This window comes from Sinohyriopsis cumingii, chromosome 13, assembly GCF_028554795.1.
Source record: "Sinohyriopsis cumingii isolate HCF-2022 chromosome 13, ASM2855479v2, whole genome shotgun sequence".
NCBI lineage: Eukaryota > Metazoa > Mollusca > Bivalvia > Unionida > Unionidae > Sinohyriopsis > Sinohyriopsis cumingii.
The window spans coordinates 70557337-70580834 of NC_142973.1; the positions used below are offsets into that span (position 1 = coordinate 70557337).

A 23498-nucleotide genomic window follows, 5' to 3' on the forward strand; every position below is an offset into this window, starting at 1 on the left:
CCGTGTGGAACAATCTCGGACAGAAAACTCAGTGTAGGATGTCTTAAAGTGCTGGGGAAAAGTGTTTATGTCCAAATATTGTATCAAGTAAAATGCCTAGTTTTATTAATCCAACCATAGATAATACAATTACTTTACTAGATAACGACACACTATTGGTTCGTTAAAAGCTTATCTTTACTGTGTTCAACCAGTTGACACTCCTTTTTGTTCCTGCGGTGGGATTTAAACCACTAGCATTTCTTAATGTTCTGTCCCAAATATAGTAGAAAACAAGCTGAGCTGATGAGTAAATAACTCTCAGTGTCATATGCAACTGTTAGTTTAGATTTTCTGCTTTGGCGAAAGGGCGATACAAATGAAAAATAAAGAATTCTACAACATGCATGCAAATATATAACTGAAACAAGACGATTTCAATAACTTCTTCAAATCGTGATTACTCTCTCTCTCTCATCATTTGATGTTGTTAGTCAGTATTGTCCGGTAATATATTGTAATACTTGTAATATGAAGGGAGATGGCTAATTTATATTGTTAGAATGTGTGACTAATCCCATTGTGTTATATTGCGACAATAAAAAAAATGTTTAAACCAAACTAACGTTACAAGACATTACCTAGGTATCCCATACGACTTCAGTGGTGCTGCATTCCTATTTTTGTATGATCTATAATGACTATTGCTATTTTGTAAATATAGACTGTTGTTAAGTAGAAATAAGAATGTACGCAAAGCAAAAATAAACATAAATATATGCTCACGAACGCACAGACACAAATAGGAGTAAAGTAACAGTTTTGCTCCTTTTTGTTTTGTTGAACAGCACATCAACGTAACCTCAGTAAAACCTTGTATTTTGTTTTTGATAAGCAATGTTAGCATTTATAATTTCTACCTGATGATATTGATGATTTGTGCAACTATATCCTAAATTAGGAGCTAAATCAATGGCACGCCGAAATGTTTCAGCAGCGATCTTGTATAAATACATTAGTAGTTCATGATAGCACCGTCAAGAAAGGGTAGCATTGTGTAGATTGTTTTTAATACAAGTCTACTTTACACCATAGTTCAGTCAAAGACTCTCGTAAATAATTATTTGCGACCGTTTACACATTTTTAATTAGGTTTAAAACCGTTAGAAGACTTGATAAACTTACAGACTCTCTACATGTAGATATTTGCAAATTTATGTGCCGTTAACAACAACTTCTGCAGGTTTGGTGTGTAAATTTTTTGTCGATAAATAAATTGCTGACAAAATAAATACCCTTTCCTAAAGAAACACGACAGTGTCAGAGTAAAATATGCCTTGCAAGAAAACACTAAAGTACAGACAGGGGCGGAGTAGAGAGGGTTCGACCAAACCACCATTTCCAATAACCGTCAGATCACGTCCACTGCTGATCGCTATTAAATTATATGATGACTAACATGCGCATTACATTTATTTTTGACATGTTTCTGGGTGACATACTGGAATTGACCAATCAAAAAAGGAATGGCTTTACGTCAAATAGCCATGTTTTCTGTGTCACATTTGTTAGCGGAAGATTCACTAGTTACGTCGGTCGGCTCAGTTGTTTTTGTGATGCACGAGAAATGAGTCACTTGATTTAAGCTCAACATTCTCAGAAATTGAATATATGCATGAGAGCACCTCATTCCTGGCATTTCAGAACATAACACTAAACCGTGGAATAGACATGAGGTTTTATTTAGCCATCTTACTTGTCGTTGGTGAGTACATTTCCTCGTCAACATTTTTTCCTTCTATCACATCTTTACTCAATCTCACAATTTTCGAAAATCATTGTCGTTCATGGCTATTTCCATTTTGTTGTTGTTGACTGTTTTCGTTTTTACTAAGCTTTATTAGTCATACGATTTTGTACAGAAAATATCCAAAACGTTCGATCAGTGTTTCCAGAAATAGTTTCTGCTACTTCATATATATTTCTCTTCACGTTGAATTAATTGAAAGTAAAATCATTGGACAGTGTATCTAATGATATAGCAGCACAGGTTTTGGCAGTTTTCGGTATCATTGACTAGTGAACGATTTCCTGGCAAATAAGTATCGGTTGCGGATTCTTTTATCTAGGTGATTCATCATACCCAATGAAAAGGGCGATGCCAGAAATCATAATATTATCACCGTGCAATTCCCACGATAATAGCACATTGAGCATATTTGCTGTATAACATTTTCGCGAAATTATTGAGACAATTATAGCAGTCTTTACGATAAAAACAATATCTTTGCAATTTTATTTTTTTGGTTAAATTTACGAAAGAGTTATCAGTTGTTAAATTATGTGATTTCTAGTACAAAAGAAGACAAGGACAAGAAAATTGTATTTGCCTGGGTTTATACTCACACTTGAAAACATTAATATGATGTTTATATCTTTTTCGAAAAAACAACATTTTTTAAAAACAATCTGCTTAGCAGGACATAGTTAAGAAGGTATTATTACAAAAACCTGATATCCACCGCCATTAAATTAAAAAGCATGGCTTGATATAACCTGGTGCTTAAAACAATGACTGGATAATGCATACAATACATTTAAAATTCACTAATCGTATTCCTTTCCTGTAAGACCCAGTCAGCTTATATGACTTCCAAAAGTCTCCGACCAAGGACAAACATCCACATCAAAGCTTGCCGTACAATATGAAACAACCGTCCCTGATGTACTGCTAGCTGTCAAAATTGTCACAGGGTCTTCAGAAACATTATGGTTGACAGAAACTGATTAATATCTTTCAACTTTGTCACGAAGTTACCCTAATAAAAAAATGGCACAGCCATAATACAACCTAACTTATCACATCAGAGATACGTATCATAAAAGAAATTGCACGCTATTCAATCAAAACAGAAATATATGCTTTTTGCTTATAGCCTGCAAAATATTTTGCGCCCATCATTTATTTTCCTTTCTCCACGTGAATAAGATTGTTTCAAGCTTTTATTATGTACTTCAAACTACTTGAAAGACGCAACTAAAAAATGATAATTTTGTTAATGATTTTCTCTGCTTTTTAAAAAAAGAAACAGACTTAAAATTCTAGAAATTCTACACTGCCATCAAAATATTTTTATTCATATTTTGTTTGAATCATTCAAGATGATACTAATTTTAAGCGCCAAGCAGATAATTTCGTCAAGCAGAATTGCTTGGACAAGAATACAATATCCCCACTCGTCTAATCACACCTTTTTATAGCATCATCATATTTATAGTGCAAAACTTATGTACCTAAAAGGAGTCCAGCTTTAGCGGTACCCCTATCATCTATGCAGCTAAAAGGGTCCGAGTTAAGGATGTATCCTACCAGTTTGTAGTTAAAATGGGTCAGTTAAGGAGGTACCGATATCAACTACCTAGTCAAAAGGACTTTAGTTAAGGAGGCATCCATGTCAGTATCTACCTAACATGGGCTTTGATAAGGAGGTAAGAACATGACTATGTAAGTAAAAGGAATCCAGTTGAGGAGTTACGTATACCAGTTTGTACCTAAAAGGGACCTAGTTAAGGATTAACTAAACCAGTATTATTACGACTCTAGTTTTAAAAAGAGTAATAGAAAACAATGAGAACCAACAAGCTTTGTATTATTCAACAAATAATGTATTTCCCCTGAATACAAAGTGAAATGTAAAAGAACTTACGGTATAAACATTGACACAATTAATGATTCTGCCTCGAGGTCTTATAGCACAAAGAAATAATTTTCCCAGTACAAAAGATTTTAAAGCTCTCTAATTGATCCAGGTCACAATTAGCATTTTCTAAAAGAAACCCAACCAACATATTACTTAATAGAAATTTCCATTCAAAAAGATTATTTTACCAAAATTATAATAAAGAACAGGGTAAACAGAATGTATTTGACTCAGACCAAGATAAACATGTTTACTTCTATTGATAACAATCTTAATATGAAAACCACACTCGTAGAGAAAATATTAGCTCTGTTTTACTTGTTTACATAATATATTTTGTAAAAATGCCAATGATTCTGGTCAGGTAGATAATGAACTTAATTTTGGACAGGGTCAACTACAAAATACATTTTACATAACCCAATGCATATAATGAATTTAAAAAACTATCGAGCAATGTACAATAAATATGCATAAAAGTAGGGAGCTGAAAAGTTCTTAATTAAGAAGGTAAATATACCAGTATGTAACAAAAAGAAAAGGGCCTAGTTAAGCGCGTAGCAATACAAACATTTAACTAAAGAGGGATTAGTTAAGGAGCTTCCCAAAGCAGTATGAAACCTAAATGGCCTAATGAAAAAGATGCCCATATAAATCTGTATCTTAAAGGGGCCTAGTTAAGAAATTACCCATACCAGTATGTAGCTGCAGGGGCCAAGTTAAGCGGTAACCATACCTATATAGTTTGAAGGGACCACGTTAAGAAGATATCAATGTGTAATTGAACGGGCCTAATTAAGGAGGTAACCATACCTTTAGGTAGATAAAACGGACATATATAAATAAATACCCATGCCAGTCTGTAGCTTAAAGGCCACTAGTTAAGCAGGTACCCATACTAGTATGAAGTTAAAGGAGTATCGATATCAGTTATGTAGCTTATATTGACCTAGTTAATAATATAACTATACCCGTATGTAGATAAAAGGGGTCTAGTTATGGAGGTACCCATACCAGGAAAGTAATTAGTGGAGCATAGTTAGGAAGATACCCATACCAATATGTCGCTAAAAGGGGCTCAGTTGAGGAGGTCTCCATACCAGCATGTAGTTAAAATTGGATTATTTAAGGAAATAACTATATAAGTATGTAACTAAAATGACCCTAATTAAGTAGGTACCCGTACCGGTATGGAATTAGAGGGTCCTAATTAAGTAGGTACCCGTACCAGTATGTAATTAGAGGGTCCTTATTAAGTAGGTACCCGTACCAGTATGTAACTAGAGGGTCCTAATTAAGGAATTACCCATACCAGTATGTAACTAGAGGGTCCTGATTACGGATGTACCCATACCAGTATGTTGGCAAAAGCGGTCTAATTAAGGAGATATCTAACTAGACCAGTATGAAGCTAATAGAGCCTCGCCAAGGACACACCCATATCAAGGTAACCATACCATTATGCTGCTACATGGAACCGTGTGAAGGAGGTAACCATACAAATATGCAGCTAAAATAGGCCTTGTCAAGGAGGCATCCATACCAATATACACCTAAAAGTGACCTTGTCAAGGAATTACCCATACAAATATGCAACTAAAATGGGATTTGTCACGGATGTACCCATACAAATATACACCTAAAATTGGCTTTGTAAGGGGGGGGGGGGGTAGCCATACAAATATGCAGTTAAAATCGGCCTTGTCAAGGAAGTATCCATACAAATATACGGCTAAAATGGGCCTTGTCAAGGAGGTATCCATACCAATACACAGCTAAAATGGGCCTTGTCAAGGAGGTATCCATACAAATATACAGCTAAAATGGGCCTTGTCAAGGAGGTACCCATACAAATATGCAGCTAAAATGGGCCTAGTATCCACATCAGTTATGTCCGTAAGAGGAGCCTAGATAAAGATGTAACAACAACAATATGTAGCTTGAAAGGGATTTGTTCCGAAAGGTAGCCACGTTATATGACTAAACAAGGCCTGCTTAAGGAGGTTCCCACACTAACATTTAATTTAAAGGGGTCTAGTTAAAGCCGTATCCATATCAGTATGTAGCTAAATGGGGTCTCGTCAAGGAGGTACGGACCTCAGTAATCAGCAAAAGGGATCTAGTTAAGGAGGTACCCATACCAGTAAAAAGTTAAAAGAGACATATTGAAAGATATAAACATACCCGTATGAAGCAAATGGTGTGTAGTTAAAGAGGTACCCATACCAAAGTAGCTTATAGGCGCATATTTAAGGAGATACTTATATCAGGCATGTACATAAGAGGAGCTTAATTAAACAGTGTGAAGCTTAAAAGGGCTTCGTTAGGAAAGTAACCATTCCAGTATGTAACTAAATGGTGCTTCGTTAGGAAGGTAACCATTCCAGTATGTAACTTAAAGGGGCTTCGTTAGGAAGGTAACCATTCCAGTATGTAACTAAATGGGGTCTCGTTAAGGATGTATCCACACCAGTATTTAATTAAAAGTGGTTTAGTTAAGAAGAGAATCATACCAGTAGGTACCTTAAAGTGGTCTCGTTAGGGGGGTGGGGCCATACCAGTATGTAGCTAAGAAGGACCAATGGACCTTTTATGGTCTGAACATTGTTAAGGAGTAACCATACCAGTATGTAGCTTAAAGTGGTCTAGCTAACAAGGTATCCAACCCACTGGATCCTACTATGTTTATGGACAAAAATTTTGTTATCAATATGTTAAAACAGAGATTATGTGAACTAGCCCTGTAAACAAGAATGGAAAAACTAGAATAATACGACACTTCAAAAGACGTTGTTGTAATATTTGGCCAGATGGGTCGTAGAGACACACTTCGTACAGCAGAAGAACTAGGTCAGTTCAGCAAGGTCATGGCAGAAGAAGCCGAACCTCAAACCGTGTGACTCAATATTGGCTATGATATTGGATAACGAGAATACCACTATGCTTGGAGCAATACAAATACTGCAGCAAAAAGTCGTCAATAACACAGATTCATTAAAAACTAATACTATTCCAGTGTTTCTCTTTACCCTCATTTGCGCCTCAGAGACCCCCAAATTTGTAATTTGACTCCAGTTTTGATACCGAAGTTTGTTTTTACTCAGCCTGACCCCAATTTTGACAGCAAGGAGATTTGTTACTCTCAGTCTTACACCCATAGGTTATACACTGTATTCCACAAATGAAATGAAAATTGACTCTCAGAATGACTTGAAGATCCTCTTACGCAGAAAGTTTTATGGTGGCTGTCAAACATTTGTCATAATGATGACAATATGCATGATGATTAACTAGATCCAAAATGTCTGGCTATAGAATGTGATATTACTACCAAAGCAAATCATCGATATTCTCTCTTAAACACGCAGGGCTAAGTATGATTATGGGAGTCGAAACTTTTGATGATATTCAAGTATTGACTTACTGTGTATCATGCACAGAATTTGAATAAGATGTTCACTGATGGCGGTATAATATAACATATACAAGAGGGCAAAGGCTATGAATATGCGCTAAAGCATTAAAACGTATTTATGAAGTTCTTAGTTTAAGACTTCTCATCCAGTTTAGACACTGGTGTGAGGAAAACGAAATGCACATATCACGTCAACTTCACAAACATATGAACGAACTAAAACATTTTTCTCGGGCGTCCAGGTCAGTTCTGCTTTAATCCAAGATTTGAGTTATTTCTGGCAACATACCCCCTCTGCTGGAAGAAATCAAAGAGGAACGAAAACTGTCCCACAATCATTTATGTTTCCTGATGACTTTTTCTTAAATCATAAGGTTATGCTTCGATTTGAGCTGTTTATTTCTGATCTAGACTCGGCATTTGGAATGTTTATCAATCCGCAAAAGAGCTGATTCCACTCCCGTTTTCGTCCAGTTGTTAAATACATGCCAAGTACATGTCAGTCATTGTGCTTCTAGTGAAAAGCCTGCCACCTCGTGTGGCTGGTGGTTTAAATGCCAGCTTGTTTGTTGAAAAACTGTCAGATGGGAAGCTCACTTCCGTTTGGATTGATTATGTAAGTTAGGGCCACTGAATTTAAATTATTGAGGATACTGGAAGAATAATCAGACTGATGCTGAAAGAAAATGCACTGGTAAGATGGTGTCTTGCACGGCCAGTCATACTGAAGTATTTTCTGTGACTTTTCATGAAGATGTTTGTTAAAACGCTGAGAGATGTCAACCATTGAAACCTTCGTTAATCGTGATCACTCTATATAACTCATTAGAAAGCTGGAAGCAATTTTATGATGATTGAAAAAAAAATTCTATAGATGCTTGGCGAATACTTCATCGATTAATTTGATTAGTCAAATCCATCATCACATCACGTGAATTTTGCAACAGGTTTCGTTACGTAGAATGCAACTAAAAAGTTTGCAGGGGCCCCGAGTGGCCGAGTGGTCTAAAGCGCTCTTCGTTACGGATCACTGCCATCTCACCTCTGTCTGCGGCGGTTCGAGTCTAAGATTCAGCCAATGTGGGCATGTGAGAAAGCCTGCCAGTAGCTTCTCGTGGGTCGGTGGTTCTTTCCGGGGTTTTCCGGGTTCTTCCTCCACCATTAATACTGGCCGCCATGTATAGCCTATCTTGTGCTGAAAAATGGCGTTAAACCCCACAACAACAACAACAACAAAAAGTTTGCACTGTGCTCTGAGATGCAGAATATTGTGTTAGTCACGTGATATATTCTAGACTGCTTGCCGTCGATTCTTGCAAAAACATTCCTCTAGAACTAATCATTTTCTTTGGAAATGCGCCTCTCCCGCTCAGACAGTTTTGTTAGAGGACGCTTCCATAATGTCACGTCTTCAGTCTGCGTTCATGCACAAACTAAAGATCTGCGTGACCAAGCAAGGGTCTCCATATGGTCAGCAGACTGCATTATATTTGACACCATGGAGGTAATCCAGATGCTTCATGTTAATGCAACAGGTCCACAAACCACATCAACTGACATGACGGAGGGCTTTGTAAAATATATTTTGCAGATTAGTCGGGCTGTCAAATACATTTAATAGTTGGGAGATAAGAAAAGTATCAAAAATCAAAACCCGGCACAAAAGAGGAGATACTGTCTCTACTTAGTAGATATATATCAACCAGACATGGTAGTTCCATAAGATTTGAAGAGATTTCTTTCAAGAAGGGAAAACGAATAAGAATTGTCAAAATGCTACGCAAACTTTATTCTTGAGAATACAGCATCATAACTAAATCTTAATTACATACCCTATATTAGCGTTGTACTCAAGCAAAAAGCAATGATGGTAACAACGGATTTGCGGTCTCAAGTACCAGCCATACAGTCTAACCAGGAGGTGGGGGCGGCTATAATGATAATCCTTCGTGTGGACTAAGGTGCCAACCATGGAACAAGGAAAACTGTTGTGCGTAACGGACGCTTGTACAAAGGTGCGAAAACTGGGACCTACACTTGGAGATGTAGAAATATTAAGAACTTTGACTTTTTAAAAGCGATTTTTGTTGTAAAGATAGTTTGTTTAAATATAGAAATCATTTTAAACCGTGACCATAGCTATATTTAAATCACACAATTATTCTTTCTTTAGAAATTGGGTCTCTAATAAGTCGAGAGTCAGCACCAACTACGCAAGGATGTTTTATTAGATAATTGGAAAATTAAAATTTTATTTACATATGTTATCCATCCGTACAGTTTTAGTATAAAAATTTATTTATGAAATTGAGAGCAGTAAGAAACTAAGATTAGTTTCAGACGAGAACAATCATACAGTCCCATAGCACTCGCACAACACCCAGTGAACATGCCATTTCGTCATAAAACTTGGACTCCAAAGGTAACTCGAAAATATTCTGACAAATCAAAAGGCTGCGTTTGTCAATTTGAAGTCACATTTCAAAGTCTGGAATAACAGTTTGCTCTTGAAATACTGAGTTTTATTGTGGTGGACATGCTTAAGAATATAACTTTCTAACGTAGATCACGAGATCTCCAACAGGACGTAATGCATTATCTTCATTTCCTGGGAAAGCCATCTTCGCTAGCCAAGGTTCCGTTATGTTAACCCTATCATCACCTTGGCGGATCGATCAGATATTGTAATGCCTTTGTCCTAGGGAAATCATTTGGATCTTCATGAGTTGTCTCCCTTAGTAAGTAATGCCAACAGCGTGTAACAGCAGTGCATTGTACATGGGGCGGATATGGTAGAGGCAACTGATTTCAAAATGATACTTTGTAAGTTTAACATCAAATGTATGACAACGTATAGAGAAGCTATCGCATGTATTTGAGATAAAGGCTGTACAAACAAGGACCGGCAGTGGAAAATTGCTTTTTTATGAATCCATTCCACTCGTGTGTTCCCTTTGTCTTGATTATGAAAATTCAGTGCTCAGATTTTAACAACTTGATTTAGATCGGATGAGGTATCCTGCAGACCCGAAGCACTTAAATATCTGATCGATCCGCCAATGTGTAGATACGGTTAACACATCGGAGCCTTGGCTAGCGAAGATGCGGTTAAAAATGCCCTATTTAATTAGTAGCTTTCAGACCATTTCACTCTAAATAGAGAATTATATCCTTTGCCGATGCAAATTATTTCAGAGATACACAATTATTATAAGTGATAGAAATAGCAAAGTAGTCTCATGATTGGGCTCTCGTAAATAGATGACACACGAAGTAAATCGAAGATAATTATTTTTTTCTTTTTAAAACTTATGTAGATCTATTCCCCCTCCTCTCCCCCACCCCACTGTCAGACGTCTTCAAATGTGGCATGTAATACTCTCAAATATTTTCTTCGGACCAATAAACAGTGGTTTCTAAATCATCTTGAAGGTAATATGTATTTAAGAGGGTTTTCGGTGACAAATTTGGATCTTATATTTAAATCAACCAGTGCTTTTTTCCAGAACAAAAATCCATTATAAATTTGGTATTTATACAGAAAATATAATCGATTTGAAGTGGAGTGCCCTACATATACACAATGAAGTAACAACCAGTAGGTCTGTCTGTACGTCAAGTCATCAAAATGAGGAAACCATCTGGTAACGTAAGTTGTCGGTTGTAATGCCGTAGTCGGATGCTTGCTGAAGCGTCATTGTCGTTTCTTGTCTTAAAATAATAATAATGTCTTCTTTGTTTCAGAGACTATAGTTGTCAGTTTTGCTCAGGAAGGAGTTCCAGATGTAGCATGTCCAGAACTATCATGCCCCAGCGTCCCACCTGAGTGTAGTGAAATCTCAACCTTCATTTTCCGTGGAAAGACGTGCAAGCGTTGTCCTACTTGGAAGACAGAGTGTGTCGCCACGGGGCAAATGCCTGACCCCAGTAAAATGGCACCTTGCCCAACGCTCGGGTGTCCCTTGATATATATTCCTCCTGACTGCAGGGACTTCAACATTGATATGCATAATGGTAAATCATGCAGGGGCTGTCCTAAGTTGAAGCCAGGGTGCATAACTCCACGGGACAACAGTTCAGGGATGCCACAAAAATTTCCTCCTGAACATACAGACCTCCTTCCAATTTGCCCGCTCCCGTGCCCCAGAATTCTGATTCCCGCGGAATGTCAAGAATACGAGATTCTTGAATACGAAGGACAGAGATGTAAATCTTGTCCCAAATGGAAGACGAGGTGTAAATCCACACCTATCGACGCTGCCAGAAGCCCAATATCCAGATTTCCCACAGCTGATTTTATACCCAGTGCAGTCACCTTTAAGTCAGATGTAATGCCGATTATACCGCATGCAGATAGAGGTAAGTATTCTTTTGGGTAGGACGCCTTATCAATACCTTTTTTGGCGCTGTATTGAAGTTTGGATCGGGCTGTAGACCAATGCCGTGATCGAACTCGGAATTTGTCACTGTTTCTTATTTTGGGCAGGACTCTAAACGAATGTCATAATGGACAAGTGCAACTGATTTGTGGGTAAACATGAAGCCAATAGCTTTATATGTAATAAATGCTTCACATAATTCAAAATTGGCCACTCTGCCAACCGGGTATAAAGCCAGCAATCGCATCCATAATGTCAGGACACGGCATGACCTCTTTTGGGCAAGATGTGTGTGTGTGTGTGTGTGTGTAACTCAGAGCCCGCTGATACGTCCACGGACCTGATGCTAAATACACGAAATTAAAATCTTCTGTTTCAGAATCAACAACGGTTTCCAACCCTGGGCCCGATGCTTGGCAGATTCCTACAACCACATATGGACTGAATGATTCGTCCACTTTTAGTTCCGGCATGACAGCAGTTAAAATGCCAGGATTTCTGCCACCATGTTCAAATATTGTGTGTTCAATGACAATGATTCCTGAGGAATGCAGGGACTACGAGACACGGCAGTATCAGGGAATGTTATGCAGAGGATGTCAGGTGTGGAAAAAAAACTGTAGCAATTCTCTAACCAGTGACATAAACACCTTACCTTCCTGCCCCAATATAGTATGCCCAAGTGTGGAGATCCCTGATGAGTGCAAAGAATATGAGGTAGGGCAGCATAATAATCAGAGGTGTAAAGGATGTCCGAAATGGAAAGAAACTTGTTCAAAGTCTCAACCGATAGGCATCAAAATTCTCCTACCGGATCCGAATTTCCTACCCACGTGTCCTAACATCACGTGCCTCGTCATTACCATCCCTGACGAATGCCTAGATTATGAGATCAAACAGAACTATGGAGAGCCGTGTAAGGGCTGTCCGACATGGAAGTTAAGTTGCAAGGCGCCAGCTGATATGCCGTCTCCGATTCCTAGTTTTACAGAAATGCCGCTTTGTTCAAATATGGCATGTCCATTGTTACTCATTTCAGAGGAGTGCAGAGACTTTGAGGTCCGACAGCACGATGGCAAGCCATGTAGAGGGTGTCAGATCTGGAAAGAAAGTTGTAAACAGTTGCAGGCGATTGAAAATACGAGATCAGTGAATAACTACACAAGTAATCTTGAGCAGTGTTCTAACCTGGTATGCACAGATAATTTCATCTCTCCCCAGTGCCGAGAATACACGGTAATTGAATTCAAAGGTAGGCCATGCAAAAGCTGTCCTAAGATGAAAGAAAACTGCACTGGTGAGCTGGGATGGTGGTCGCGCAGGCTGTCTGGTCCTGCTGACAATCTACCGGATTGCCCACTTTTGGCCTGCACACTTGAGTTCATTCCACCAAGCTGTCGAAAGTACGAAACAAGACAACACGATGGACAACCTTGTCGTGGCTGCCAAAAGTGGAAGGAAAGTTGCAGATCTTCGTCCATTAATGAAAATGTAAGAACACAGTTTGTAGATAACAGGCTACCACACCCTACGCCGTCGCCCGCCCCTGCGTCAGATTTAAATCCCGGCCAACCTCCTCAAGACTTTCACCGACCACCAGGCCCTAATAAAATGGACTGCCCTGCGATACAATGTCCAATGATGCAGAGCACGCCTCCAGAGTGTAGGGAACCCACCACTATCAGAGGTCGAGGTGGCGTATCCTGCCCCGGTTGCCCAAGGTGGAGGCCAGGTTGTCAGCCTCTATCTGGTTCTGGGAAACGATTAGATTTTACAATGACAGGGACTCCCCGCACCGAAACGTTAACACCAACCCTAGGTAAGTTAAACGACTTGCCATGTCCCGATCTAGGGTGTCCTTTGGTGGAAATTCCTCCTCAGTGCAGAGAAGAGAGGACATTCTGGTTTTATGGTAAGCAGTGCAAGCAATGCCCAACGTGGAACCAGAGGTGCATTCATGGTATGTCGACGAACCAAAGCAGCAGCAGCAGCAACAGCATCCTTGATCGGTAGGTCTCCAGTGTTAGTTTTTATATTATTTATATCCACTCTCTACCGTATAAGGTAGGGTGATATGGATATCGCTATGTCTGTAATTGGTCTATTTGCGAAACTTCTTGTTTCCAAAGCATAACTTTCAAAATATTGTATTCAGAAACAGATCCCGTACACGTATCAAGCAAATTGCATCGAGGTGCCATTTTAACTTAGAATTTTCCGCGTTCAATATTTTGTTCATGTTACCATGGAAACATAGTGTAGGTGTAGTTTTATCAAATTGAGGAAGCTTGGTCAATTAGTACATAAAGTGGGGATATTTGGTCATAGTGGACTAACATATGTAGTATAACAATTGGCCGAGTTTGACAATGATATGACATAAACGTGGGAATGGAGGGATACGTTATCTCCAGATGACTTCTGTTTACAGATTATATTATATATGGAAGAAAGTTACACACTTAACTTTGAATTGACATAAGTTGCTTTCATTTCTGTATTTTTGTTTGTTTGAGTATTGTGGATAATGCTTATAAACATGCAATAGTCAAATTGTAACGACTTAATTTATAATATTACACTTTTACGACTTTGATTTTTGTTTTTGTTTGTTTGTCTGGTTTACAAAATCGGAAGAAGACTTAGAGTAACTATAAGTAAACACGTCATCCTCTTGTGAGTTAATGGAGGAAACGAGTCGTAATTATTACTGATTATATTATGCACCTAACCTAATAAATAACGTATACCCATTCATCCCTCCCTTTTGCGTTTGGAATGTACATTAATTTAGCTTCAGTGTATTTTCTTTGATTATATGATACATCTATATATTATTACTGAACCGTTATTTGTCTGGAGATTACCCATCTAACATCTAAAGTATTTTGTAGTGAGATTACCCATCTAGCACCTAAAGTATTTTTGTAGCGAGATAACCCATCTAACATCTAAAGTATTTTTGTAGAGAGATTACCCATCTAACACCTAAAGTATTTTTGTAGAGAGTTTACCCATCAGTAGTTAAGTGGGATACTATACGTACAATGGGAATTAGCATTACGGAGACCCCTGGGACAATATACGTACAATGGAAATTTAACATGGCGAAAAATCGTGAGTCAATATACGTACAAAGGGATTTAACATGGAGAAAAAATCGTGGGACAATATACGTACAATGGAAATTTAACATGGAGAAAAACGCTGGGCCACTTTAGGGACAATGGGAATTTAACATAGAGTTTGGGTCTGTCTAGGGACAAGGGAAATTAACATGGGGAATAGAGTTTGGGCTTTTGGGCTTTTTTTTTTTTTTAAAGTTTTTTTAAATTTAAATTTAAATTTAAATTTAAATTTAAAAAAAAAGGGGTAGGCAATGGAAAGGCTATCTCTTTTCGAGAAATATGGTTGGCCCTGAAAAGGGCCTTTGGGTTTATGTTAATGTATTCATTAACATAAATGGTACCGCATTGGTCTTCTTCTTGTCCTTAGGCTACGTCTCACTGTTGGTCCGTAAATCAGCACTCTTTTCAGGCATCCTTGTCTTTCTACGTAGATCCTACGTATCCACAGGCTGGTGTTTGTCCTGTGGACAACGGCCCACTTGGATCGGACATACATGGGTATGTCCGTCCGGAACATCATGGAAGACACAAGCGTAGAAGATTGCACATCGGTCCACATCTTGAAGCGACGAGAACAGGTGAATCAATGCACTGAACTGCGCTTATTTATAGGTAGAGGCAGGATTGAAACGGATTGAGTTCATTCACCAATCCAAACACGCGTTACAAAATTCAGTCAGCCCGCATCCAATCCGAAGAGAGCAGTCTGTGACGTCAGTTGGTCTATATAGATTCGCTAGCGCTTGTGTGCAGTCAATCTATGCGACAGTGATTCAACATGACGGAAACTCAGAAAACGATCCATTGGGGTGCACCAGCAGGGGAGACTGCCCAAGGGAACCCGGACTTACTTTCAGAAGAGGTACATTGGGATTTTGTGGATTTTCTTACCTCGCAAGAATTTGTTCCGGAACCTTCGTTACCTTCTTCATTACCGCAAGTGGAGAATTTTAGACAGAGACAGAAAGAAGAATTGGAGAAATTTATGCAACGACAAAAGGAAGCGGAACAAGCTTTTCTCCTACAGCAACAGCAACAGCAACAAGAAGAGGTAAGAAAAAAACAACAGCAACAACAGCAAGAAGAAGTAGCAGCAAAGAAACAAGAGGGTGAAAATCAAACGGCTACGGTACTGTTGGACATTTTAGCGGAGTTAAGAAGTCTGAAACAAATGTATCAGACTTCTTTATCACGACCGAAGAGAATACGACCTTCCCGAGCTAAACACGCCAACCCTGTGACTAAGCCTGTCGTACCACCCTTAGTGATTTCAACCCAATCATCAGAAGTAGGCCTTGGCCGTGGCAAAGGCTTAAGGCAGTTAAAGTTGATTGGTTAAACTCACTCCTACACCATAAAGAAAAAAGGCCCTTTTCAGGGCCACCCACATTTCTCGAAAAGTAATACAATTTCAATTTGCCAATAACTCAAAAATAAACCCACCCATTTTACCCTTATAGTACGTGTCTGTGTATGAGTGCGTGAGTGTAGCTTCTTATTTTAAAATCAAAACTCAAAGACACTTACCTTATATCATTCATGTATTCTTTTATCCATTTTTTTTACAATCCAATTCACAATTCACCACAGAACACTTTAAAAAGTTCGTACACTTCTTCTTTTTCATTATTTAGTCTCTCTGTTTTTTGAATTCCTTCACCGTTTTTTCCGCATTTTCTTCCCTTCTTCTTTTCTTCTCCTGTTTCTTTGCCTCTTTTAAATAGAATTGTCTTCTTTCTTCCTCTTCTTCCTCTGAAGAATCCCTCTCTTTTTCCGAAGAAACCCTCTCTTCTTTTGAAGAATCCTTCTTTTCTTCTGACTCCTCTTGTTTCTTTTTTTGGGCAATCTGGAGACCAATGTCCTTTTTCTTTACAATAATAACAGGTATCTTGACTTTTGTCTTTTTTAGCCCCTGTTTTTGTCCTTTTTTGACGGTCTGGACACTCTGAAGACCAATGCCCTTTCTTCTGACAGATATAGCAAGTATCTTGACTTTTATCTCGAAAGGAAGGAGAGTAGTCCGTCGGCTGGTCTGAAGAGAATTTTCTAATGACCCCTCGCAAAGCTCTGACGAAACGTTCCATCTGGGTAGTCTCTTCCATCGTTGTGCTCAGCTTGAGAGTGAAATGAATAGTGAAAGGACAAGACACACACCCTTTTTATATACGCTGGTTTGCCAAGACTATAAATTAGTCTATGGTGTTTAAACTTGAGTCATTTGACGTTTTGCACTCAAGATGAAACGATCCCATTCATTCGAGAAGAAAGAAGAAGAAGAAAGTAAGAGGCAGAAACGTGATCTATCGCCTCGTACCAGGGCTGAAATCTTGGCACAGATTCATGCCAGTGATTTTGAAGAGGACATGAGTGAACCAGAATTTGAAACCTCTAAACCAAGTTCGTCACCCTTAGTCAACCCTGAAAAATACTATTCCATTCGAGAGACGGAAAAGCGCTCCTCTAGAAAATTTAGAACCACGGCTTACAAATACACGGTGAAGTTTAAAGATTTCAAGGCCGACGTACCCTTGGAGAAAGCAGAAGGGTTCATCACCGAGATGTGGGATTCTTTGCTCACCGCACTCAAGCGACAATGTCAACCCAAAGAAGACGATCGTTTGACACTATCCATAGATCACGACGGTTTGAAATCCCCTGTTTGGATCGAGTTTAGCAGACCTGCAGAACTAACTCCTTCCAAAATCATGGACAAGATTCAACACGTACAACAATCTAATGACCAGTTTGACATCACCGATGGTAAAGCCACACTGAAAATGGCCCACGTCTCTCTTCCTCAAGGGACAGGACGCAAAAAGATGTTATTGGTGAACGAGCTTCGCAGCATTAAGCGTAGTCTTGTCCAAATTCACAATCCTCATGACCAGATGTGTTTAGCCCGTGCCATCGTGGTGGGACGAACCTATGCCAACAAGAACGACACGACAGAATGGAAAAGAACCTGGAACACTATTCAACGATCCGATCGAGCCAAACAACGAAACGAAGCAGAACTCCTGTTGCAACAAGCTGGCCTGTCCAAAGACACACCCTGTGGCATTCCTGAGATGCAAAAATTGCAAGATGCCCTAGCTCCACGCTACACCTTGAAAGTGCACCCTCAAGAAATGCGCGGGTCTCTGTTGTTTCGAGGCCAGGATTTTAAGGACGGAAAATACATTCACGTTTATCATCACGATGACCATTTCGATACCATTACCAGTATCACCGGATTCCTGGGATACGGTTATTATTGTGAGAAATGTGATTATGGTTATAACAATCGAGAGCAACACAAGCATTGTGGATTGAAATGCCCAGGATGTTTGGCCTCTCCAGCCTGTCTGAGCGAAGAACCAGTGCCTTGTTCGACTTGTCAGCGCACGTTTGTCAGCCCTGCCTGTTACCAGCAACATTTGAAAACACAAGGTTCACAGAAGAAATGTGCTTGTCAACTCCTGAGATTGTGCCCTACGTGTGGACAAGGCATACTTACCAACAATGCCAAGGCACACGTATGTCGAGGAAAGAAAAAATGTCACATTTGTCACCACATCGTGGACTTGGAACACGAATGTTACGTGCAAAAATACCAACCCCCACCAGAGAAAGAGGACGGTCACAAGAAGAAAGGCAATTTCATCTTTTTCGATTTCGAATGCATGCAAGAGACTGGCATTCACATCCCTAATTTCTGCGTGGCTCATCGAGCGTGCGAGAAGTGCATTCAAGAACCTATCTTCAGTCATTGCCCTCACTGCAGCAAGATTCCTGGAGGACGTGAAAAAATCTTTCGGGGACCAAACACGTTAGCCGATTTTGCCCAATGGGTCTTAGACCCCATCGACAAGACGTGGAGCCAAGAGGACATCGAACGTTACGGAGATTGTCATCGTCATGCCACGGTGATGGCTCACAATTTCTCCGGATACGATGGACAGTTTCTTTTGAGGTACTATACGGAACAAGGCACCGAACGTCCTAAAGTGATTTTGAACGGAGCCAAAATCATTTTCATGCAAGTGGGACAAGTACAGTTTAAAGATTCGATGAGTTACATGGCCATGCCTTTGAGCCGAATGCCTAAAACGTTTGGAATGACAGAAATGGCTAAAGGGTACTTTCCACACTTTTTCAATACGGAAGCCAATCAACATGCTGTTCTACCCCATTTGCCTGAGGCTCACTATTACGACCCCGACAACATGCGTACCGAACAACGAGAAGCTTTCTACGCTTGGCACCAAGCTCACGCCTCGGACCCTTTCGACTTTCAGGAAGAAATGTTAAAGTATTGTCGTTCCGACGTGGACATTTTACGGCGTTGCTGTGGAAAATTTCGAGAACTGTTCATGGAACACGGAGGGGTCGATCCTTTGAAAGAAGCTTGCACCATTGCCAAAGCGTGTTCCTAAGTGTACCGCCAACGATTCATGCCTGAAAACACCGTGGCTGTCATCAGTCCTCAAACGACCCACTATGTCAAGCGTCAATACTCGGTCAAAGCCCTACGTTGGTTACATTACTTGTGCGACAAGGAAGACAAATGGATTCAGCATGCCCGCAACGGAGGAGGCGAAAAGACCATCGGAACGTATTCGGTAGATGGCTGGGACTTAGAAAACCCCAAGATTGTGTACGAGTTTAACGGTTGCTTATTTCACGGATGTCCCGTCTGTTACCCTGACCGTGACACTAAAAATCAGTTTTTGCAACGAACCATGGAAGATTTGTACCAGGACACTTGTCAGCGACGCCTAAAGTTAGAACAGCAAGGATACCAAGTGGTGGAAATGTGGGAACACGAGTACGATCACCGTTTGAAAACCGATCCCGAGTTTAAACGCCTCGTGGAAAGTTACCAGTTCATGGACCCGCTGAACCCGAGGGATAGTTTGTACGGAGGAAGGACCAATGCCACCTGTTTGCTGTACCAAGCCGACGAAGAGAAAGGAGAAGAAATCAAATACTTGGACGTGTGTTCGCTGTATCCCTACGTGTGCAAATATTGTCGCTTTCCTGTAGGGCACCCGCAATTGTTCACGGAACACATCGACCTGAAAAACATTCGACAATACGAAGGCTTGATCAAGTGTAAAGTTTTGCCTCCCACGAACCTATACCATCCCGTCTTACCTCACCATTGTCAAGGCAAACTGATGTTTCCATTGTGCCGTACTTGTGCCGAAACGTGCAACCAGGACCAACCTTGCCATCACAGCCAGGAAGAACGTGCCTTGACGGGAACCTGGGTCAGCGTGGAATTGTTCAAAGCTCTGGACATGGGATACCAACTGTTAGAAGTGTACGAAATTTGCCACTTTCCCAAGACACAACAGTACCACAAGGGTGACCCTACTCAGAAAGGCATTTTCGCCGACTACGTGGATGCCTTTTTGAAACTGAAACAATAAGCCAGCGGCTATCCTTCCTGGTGTCACACTCCCGAAGACCAAATACAATTCAAAGAGAAATACTACGCACAAGAAGGCATCTCTTTAGACCACATCGAAAAAAACGAAGGCAGGCGATCGTTTGCCAAAGTGATGTTAAATTGCTTGTGGGGTAAAATGGCACAACGACCGTGTTTACCCAAGACGGAATATTTGACAGAACCTTCCCGCTACTTCCAGATGATTCACGACAAAACCAAATACATGAAACACGTGGACGTCGTTCGAGAGGATTTGATCTTGGTCAATTACGAAGAAGATCTGGACTTTGTACAAGACGACCCTTTTGGAAATGTCATCATTGCGGCTTACGTGACAGCTCATGCTCGCTTAAAATTGTACGAAGCTTTAGAACTGTTAGAAGAACGCGTCCTGTACTTTGACACGGACAGTTGCATTTACATCCATCACCCGATTCAACAGCACCCTGACATCGAAGGAGACCGTTTAGGAGCCTGGACAGACGAGCATCCCGACGACAAGATTCTAAGTTTCGTCAGTGGTGGTCCCAAAAATTACGGCTACGAATACCGGGACAAATAAGGAGAAGTGCACACGACGTGCAAAGTGAAAGGACTGACTCTGAATCATCGTACCAGTCGAGTGGTCAACTTTGGGGTATTGAAAGAAGCCTTGCAATCGGGAGAGGATGGAAACTTTAAAGTGACCACCTATCAACCGAACAAGATTGTACGTTTACCCACTCACCACATCGTCAGTCGACCCTTGGAAAAAGTCTATCAAATTGTATACCAGAAGCGAGTGCGACTTCCCAATCACTTCACCTTACCGTACGGTCACGTCGGTATTGGTCTGTATATGAAAAGGAACCCTAGGCAAGATCGATAGTTCATTGTTCATTGAAGTAACTTACCATGTCGTTGACGAAGAAGAAACCAGATTGGTTAGGAGTCAAATGTTGGACATCACCGAGACCAGGGTTTTGAGGCTTGGACACAAGAGGTGGCCCAGTATGCACGAGAGTTATTCAAGGAAAAAAGTTACTTTTCAACCCGTGTTAGTGACGGTGCCAGAAGAACCCGTCACCCAGGACAGGACTGTCGTGGACAGGCCTGAAAGACCCTTTCGGGAGGACACTTGTGTGACCTTACCCCTACTATAGAACTGGTTAGAACTTTACCCAAAACATGTTGTACAGACACTTGTGTTTATTCCACGTTCATGGTTATCATGTGCCTTTTATTCTTGTACTTAAGCCTTTGGCTTTTATGCATTTTTGTCTTTCGTATTCATGTTTGAAACATTCAATAAACGTGTTCTGAAAAAGTATATAAACTCTTGTCTTGTTTGTTTTTCGTGTCACAAGTGACATTTCTCACACCATGGCTACCTCTGCTGTCTCTGCTCCCTCTTCCTCTACTGTCAAAGTCATCGACGAACACTTAGATCGTGCCAGTTGGGAGGCTTTGTATCTTCGCCATCCCTTTAACATGCTCATTGCTGGACCTAGCGGTTCAGGCAAAACCGAATTCGTCAAACGTTTGATCGAACATAAACATCATTTGATCGATCGACCCCCTCAACGAATCGTGTGGTGTTACAAAGAGTGGCAATCGGCGTACAGCCTTTTGCGAGAAAGTCAAGGCGATTCCATCGTGTTTGTGGAAGGCATTCCTAAAGAAGACGACGGCATCGTCTCTGACTCCCGTCAAACCCATTTGGTCATTTTCGACGACATGTTAGGAGAAGACAAAGAAGAAATTAAACTGTGGTTCACGCGCAAAGGGCATCACCGTAATGCCAGTGTCGTTTACATCACCCAAAATTTGTTTCAACAAAGTAAAGCCCATCGCACCATCAGTCTCAATGCGCATTACGTGGTCTTGTTTAAAAGCCCTCGAGATAAATCGCAAGTGCAAGTCTTAGCCAAACAGTTAGGAACGCCTTGGTGACTCAGGCGTACGACGATGCCACTCAAACTCCACACGCCTATTTACTCGTCGATTTGAAACCTACGACTCCCGAGGATTTGCGATTTCGTACCCACTTGTTTCACCACTGGTGCCAAGACGGAGGGCCTGTCCTGTACACGTCTCCGTCCTCGACTTCATTTCACTCCCCATAAAAAAATCTATAAAAACCTCAGACCCTTTTTCGTCTGTCTCACTCTCAGTGCGAACATGACGTCCCTTCAGTCGCATCTTCCCGTCAAATTGATTCGTGCCTTGTATGGCATCAGTCGAGAAAAAGATCCACAAACACGAGCTCGTGTCTTAGAAGCTAGTCTCAAAGAAGTCTTACGATGGTTCACGGTGACGGCACGTCAATTACTCCAAGGAATCATTCAGATTCCTCATCAAACCAAACGCTTTTTCGATCGAAACAAAGTCGCTTTGGTCCAACTGGCCGATCCCCGCATCGACACTCAAACCAAAAAACAAATCATTTTGAAACCTGGAGGGAGCGGTACTCTAGGAGGGGTCATCATTCGCTCACTCTTAAGATGGGATCCTAATGCCCCCAAAGTTATACCCAAGACAAAAGTCCAACGAAGCCCCAAGAAGAAAAAGACCAGGTCCCCAAGGAGAACTTCTCTAGTGGCAGGACCCTCCTCTGACCAGACACCACCCCGGAAAAAGAAAAGAAGCCCCCAGAAAAAGAAAAGTCCACAGAAAACTAGTCGCAAGAGAGGCACTTCGGCCAGGACGCAACCTTACACTCGCAAACCACGACCTGCCACAGCGGTGACTGCGTCTCTGGCAGCTTCACGTTTGTCCACTTCTCCGTTAATGACACCCAGAACTGAAGAGTACTTGGAGACGTTGATCACACCAAGAACTTCTCCGTTGATGACCCCCAAAAGAACTTCCCCAGTGGCAGGACCTTCCAATTTAGTGGCAGTGGCTGCTGCTCACAAAGTACCTTCTCCCAAAATCAAAGTTCAAGAAAGATCGGGCATGTTACAAAGTTTACTGGATTTGTCCAAGCAAGAACTGGCTCGATTTAGTGCGTTGCGTACCCCTGCACGACGTGTCATGCCTGTCCTCAAACTGATACGACGTAAAGACAATCAGTGGCGACGCGTTCCAGTATAAAAAAGGCCTGTGACCAAGTCGGGTATCAGTGTTTTTTCGGTGCTCCTGAAGACTCAAAGATGTCACCCTCCAGAAAACCCCAAGGAAAGAAAAGGAAAGGACTGCCACCACGTTTAGCGAAACATGGGGACATGTTATCTGTCCTGTCCAAAGCTTCTCCACCCCTACGAAAAAAACTCATTCAAACGGCCTCCAAAGAGGTCATCGATACCGTGTGCGAATGTTGTTTGAACGTTTTGAAAGGCACGATCCCTTTGTCCAAACACCAGAAACAATGCTTAAGCAAACATCGTCACGTTCTTCGCCAAATGGTTCGAAAGAAAATTCCCATTCGTCAAAAAAAGAAGATGTTAGTGCAACGTGGAGGTATTTTACCTCTCTTGTTAG

The 23498-nt window shown here is 40.7% G+C and overlaps 1 protein-coding gene across 2 annotated transcripts in view; it reads left to right on the top strand.

Annotated features, from left to right (window-relative positions):
* Nucleotides 1-1592: 1592 nt before the first annotated feature.
* The window catches only part of LOC149785803 (uncharacterized), a 38520-nt gene continuing 16614 nt past the window's right edge, over nt 1593-23498 (top strand). For both annotated transcript variants that reach the window (XM_089979739.1, XM_089979738.1), the window contains exons 1-3: nt 1593-1744; nt 10840-11454; nt 11854-13483. In XM_089979739.1, coding sequence (XP_089835865.1) covers nt 1651-1744; nt 10840-11454; nt 11854-13483 — 2339 coding nt within the window. In that variant the 5' untranslated portion in view covers nt 1593-1650. The remainder of the gene's footprint in view (nt 1745-10839; nt 11455-11853; nt 13484-23498) is intronic.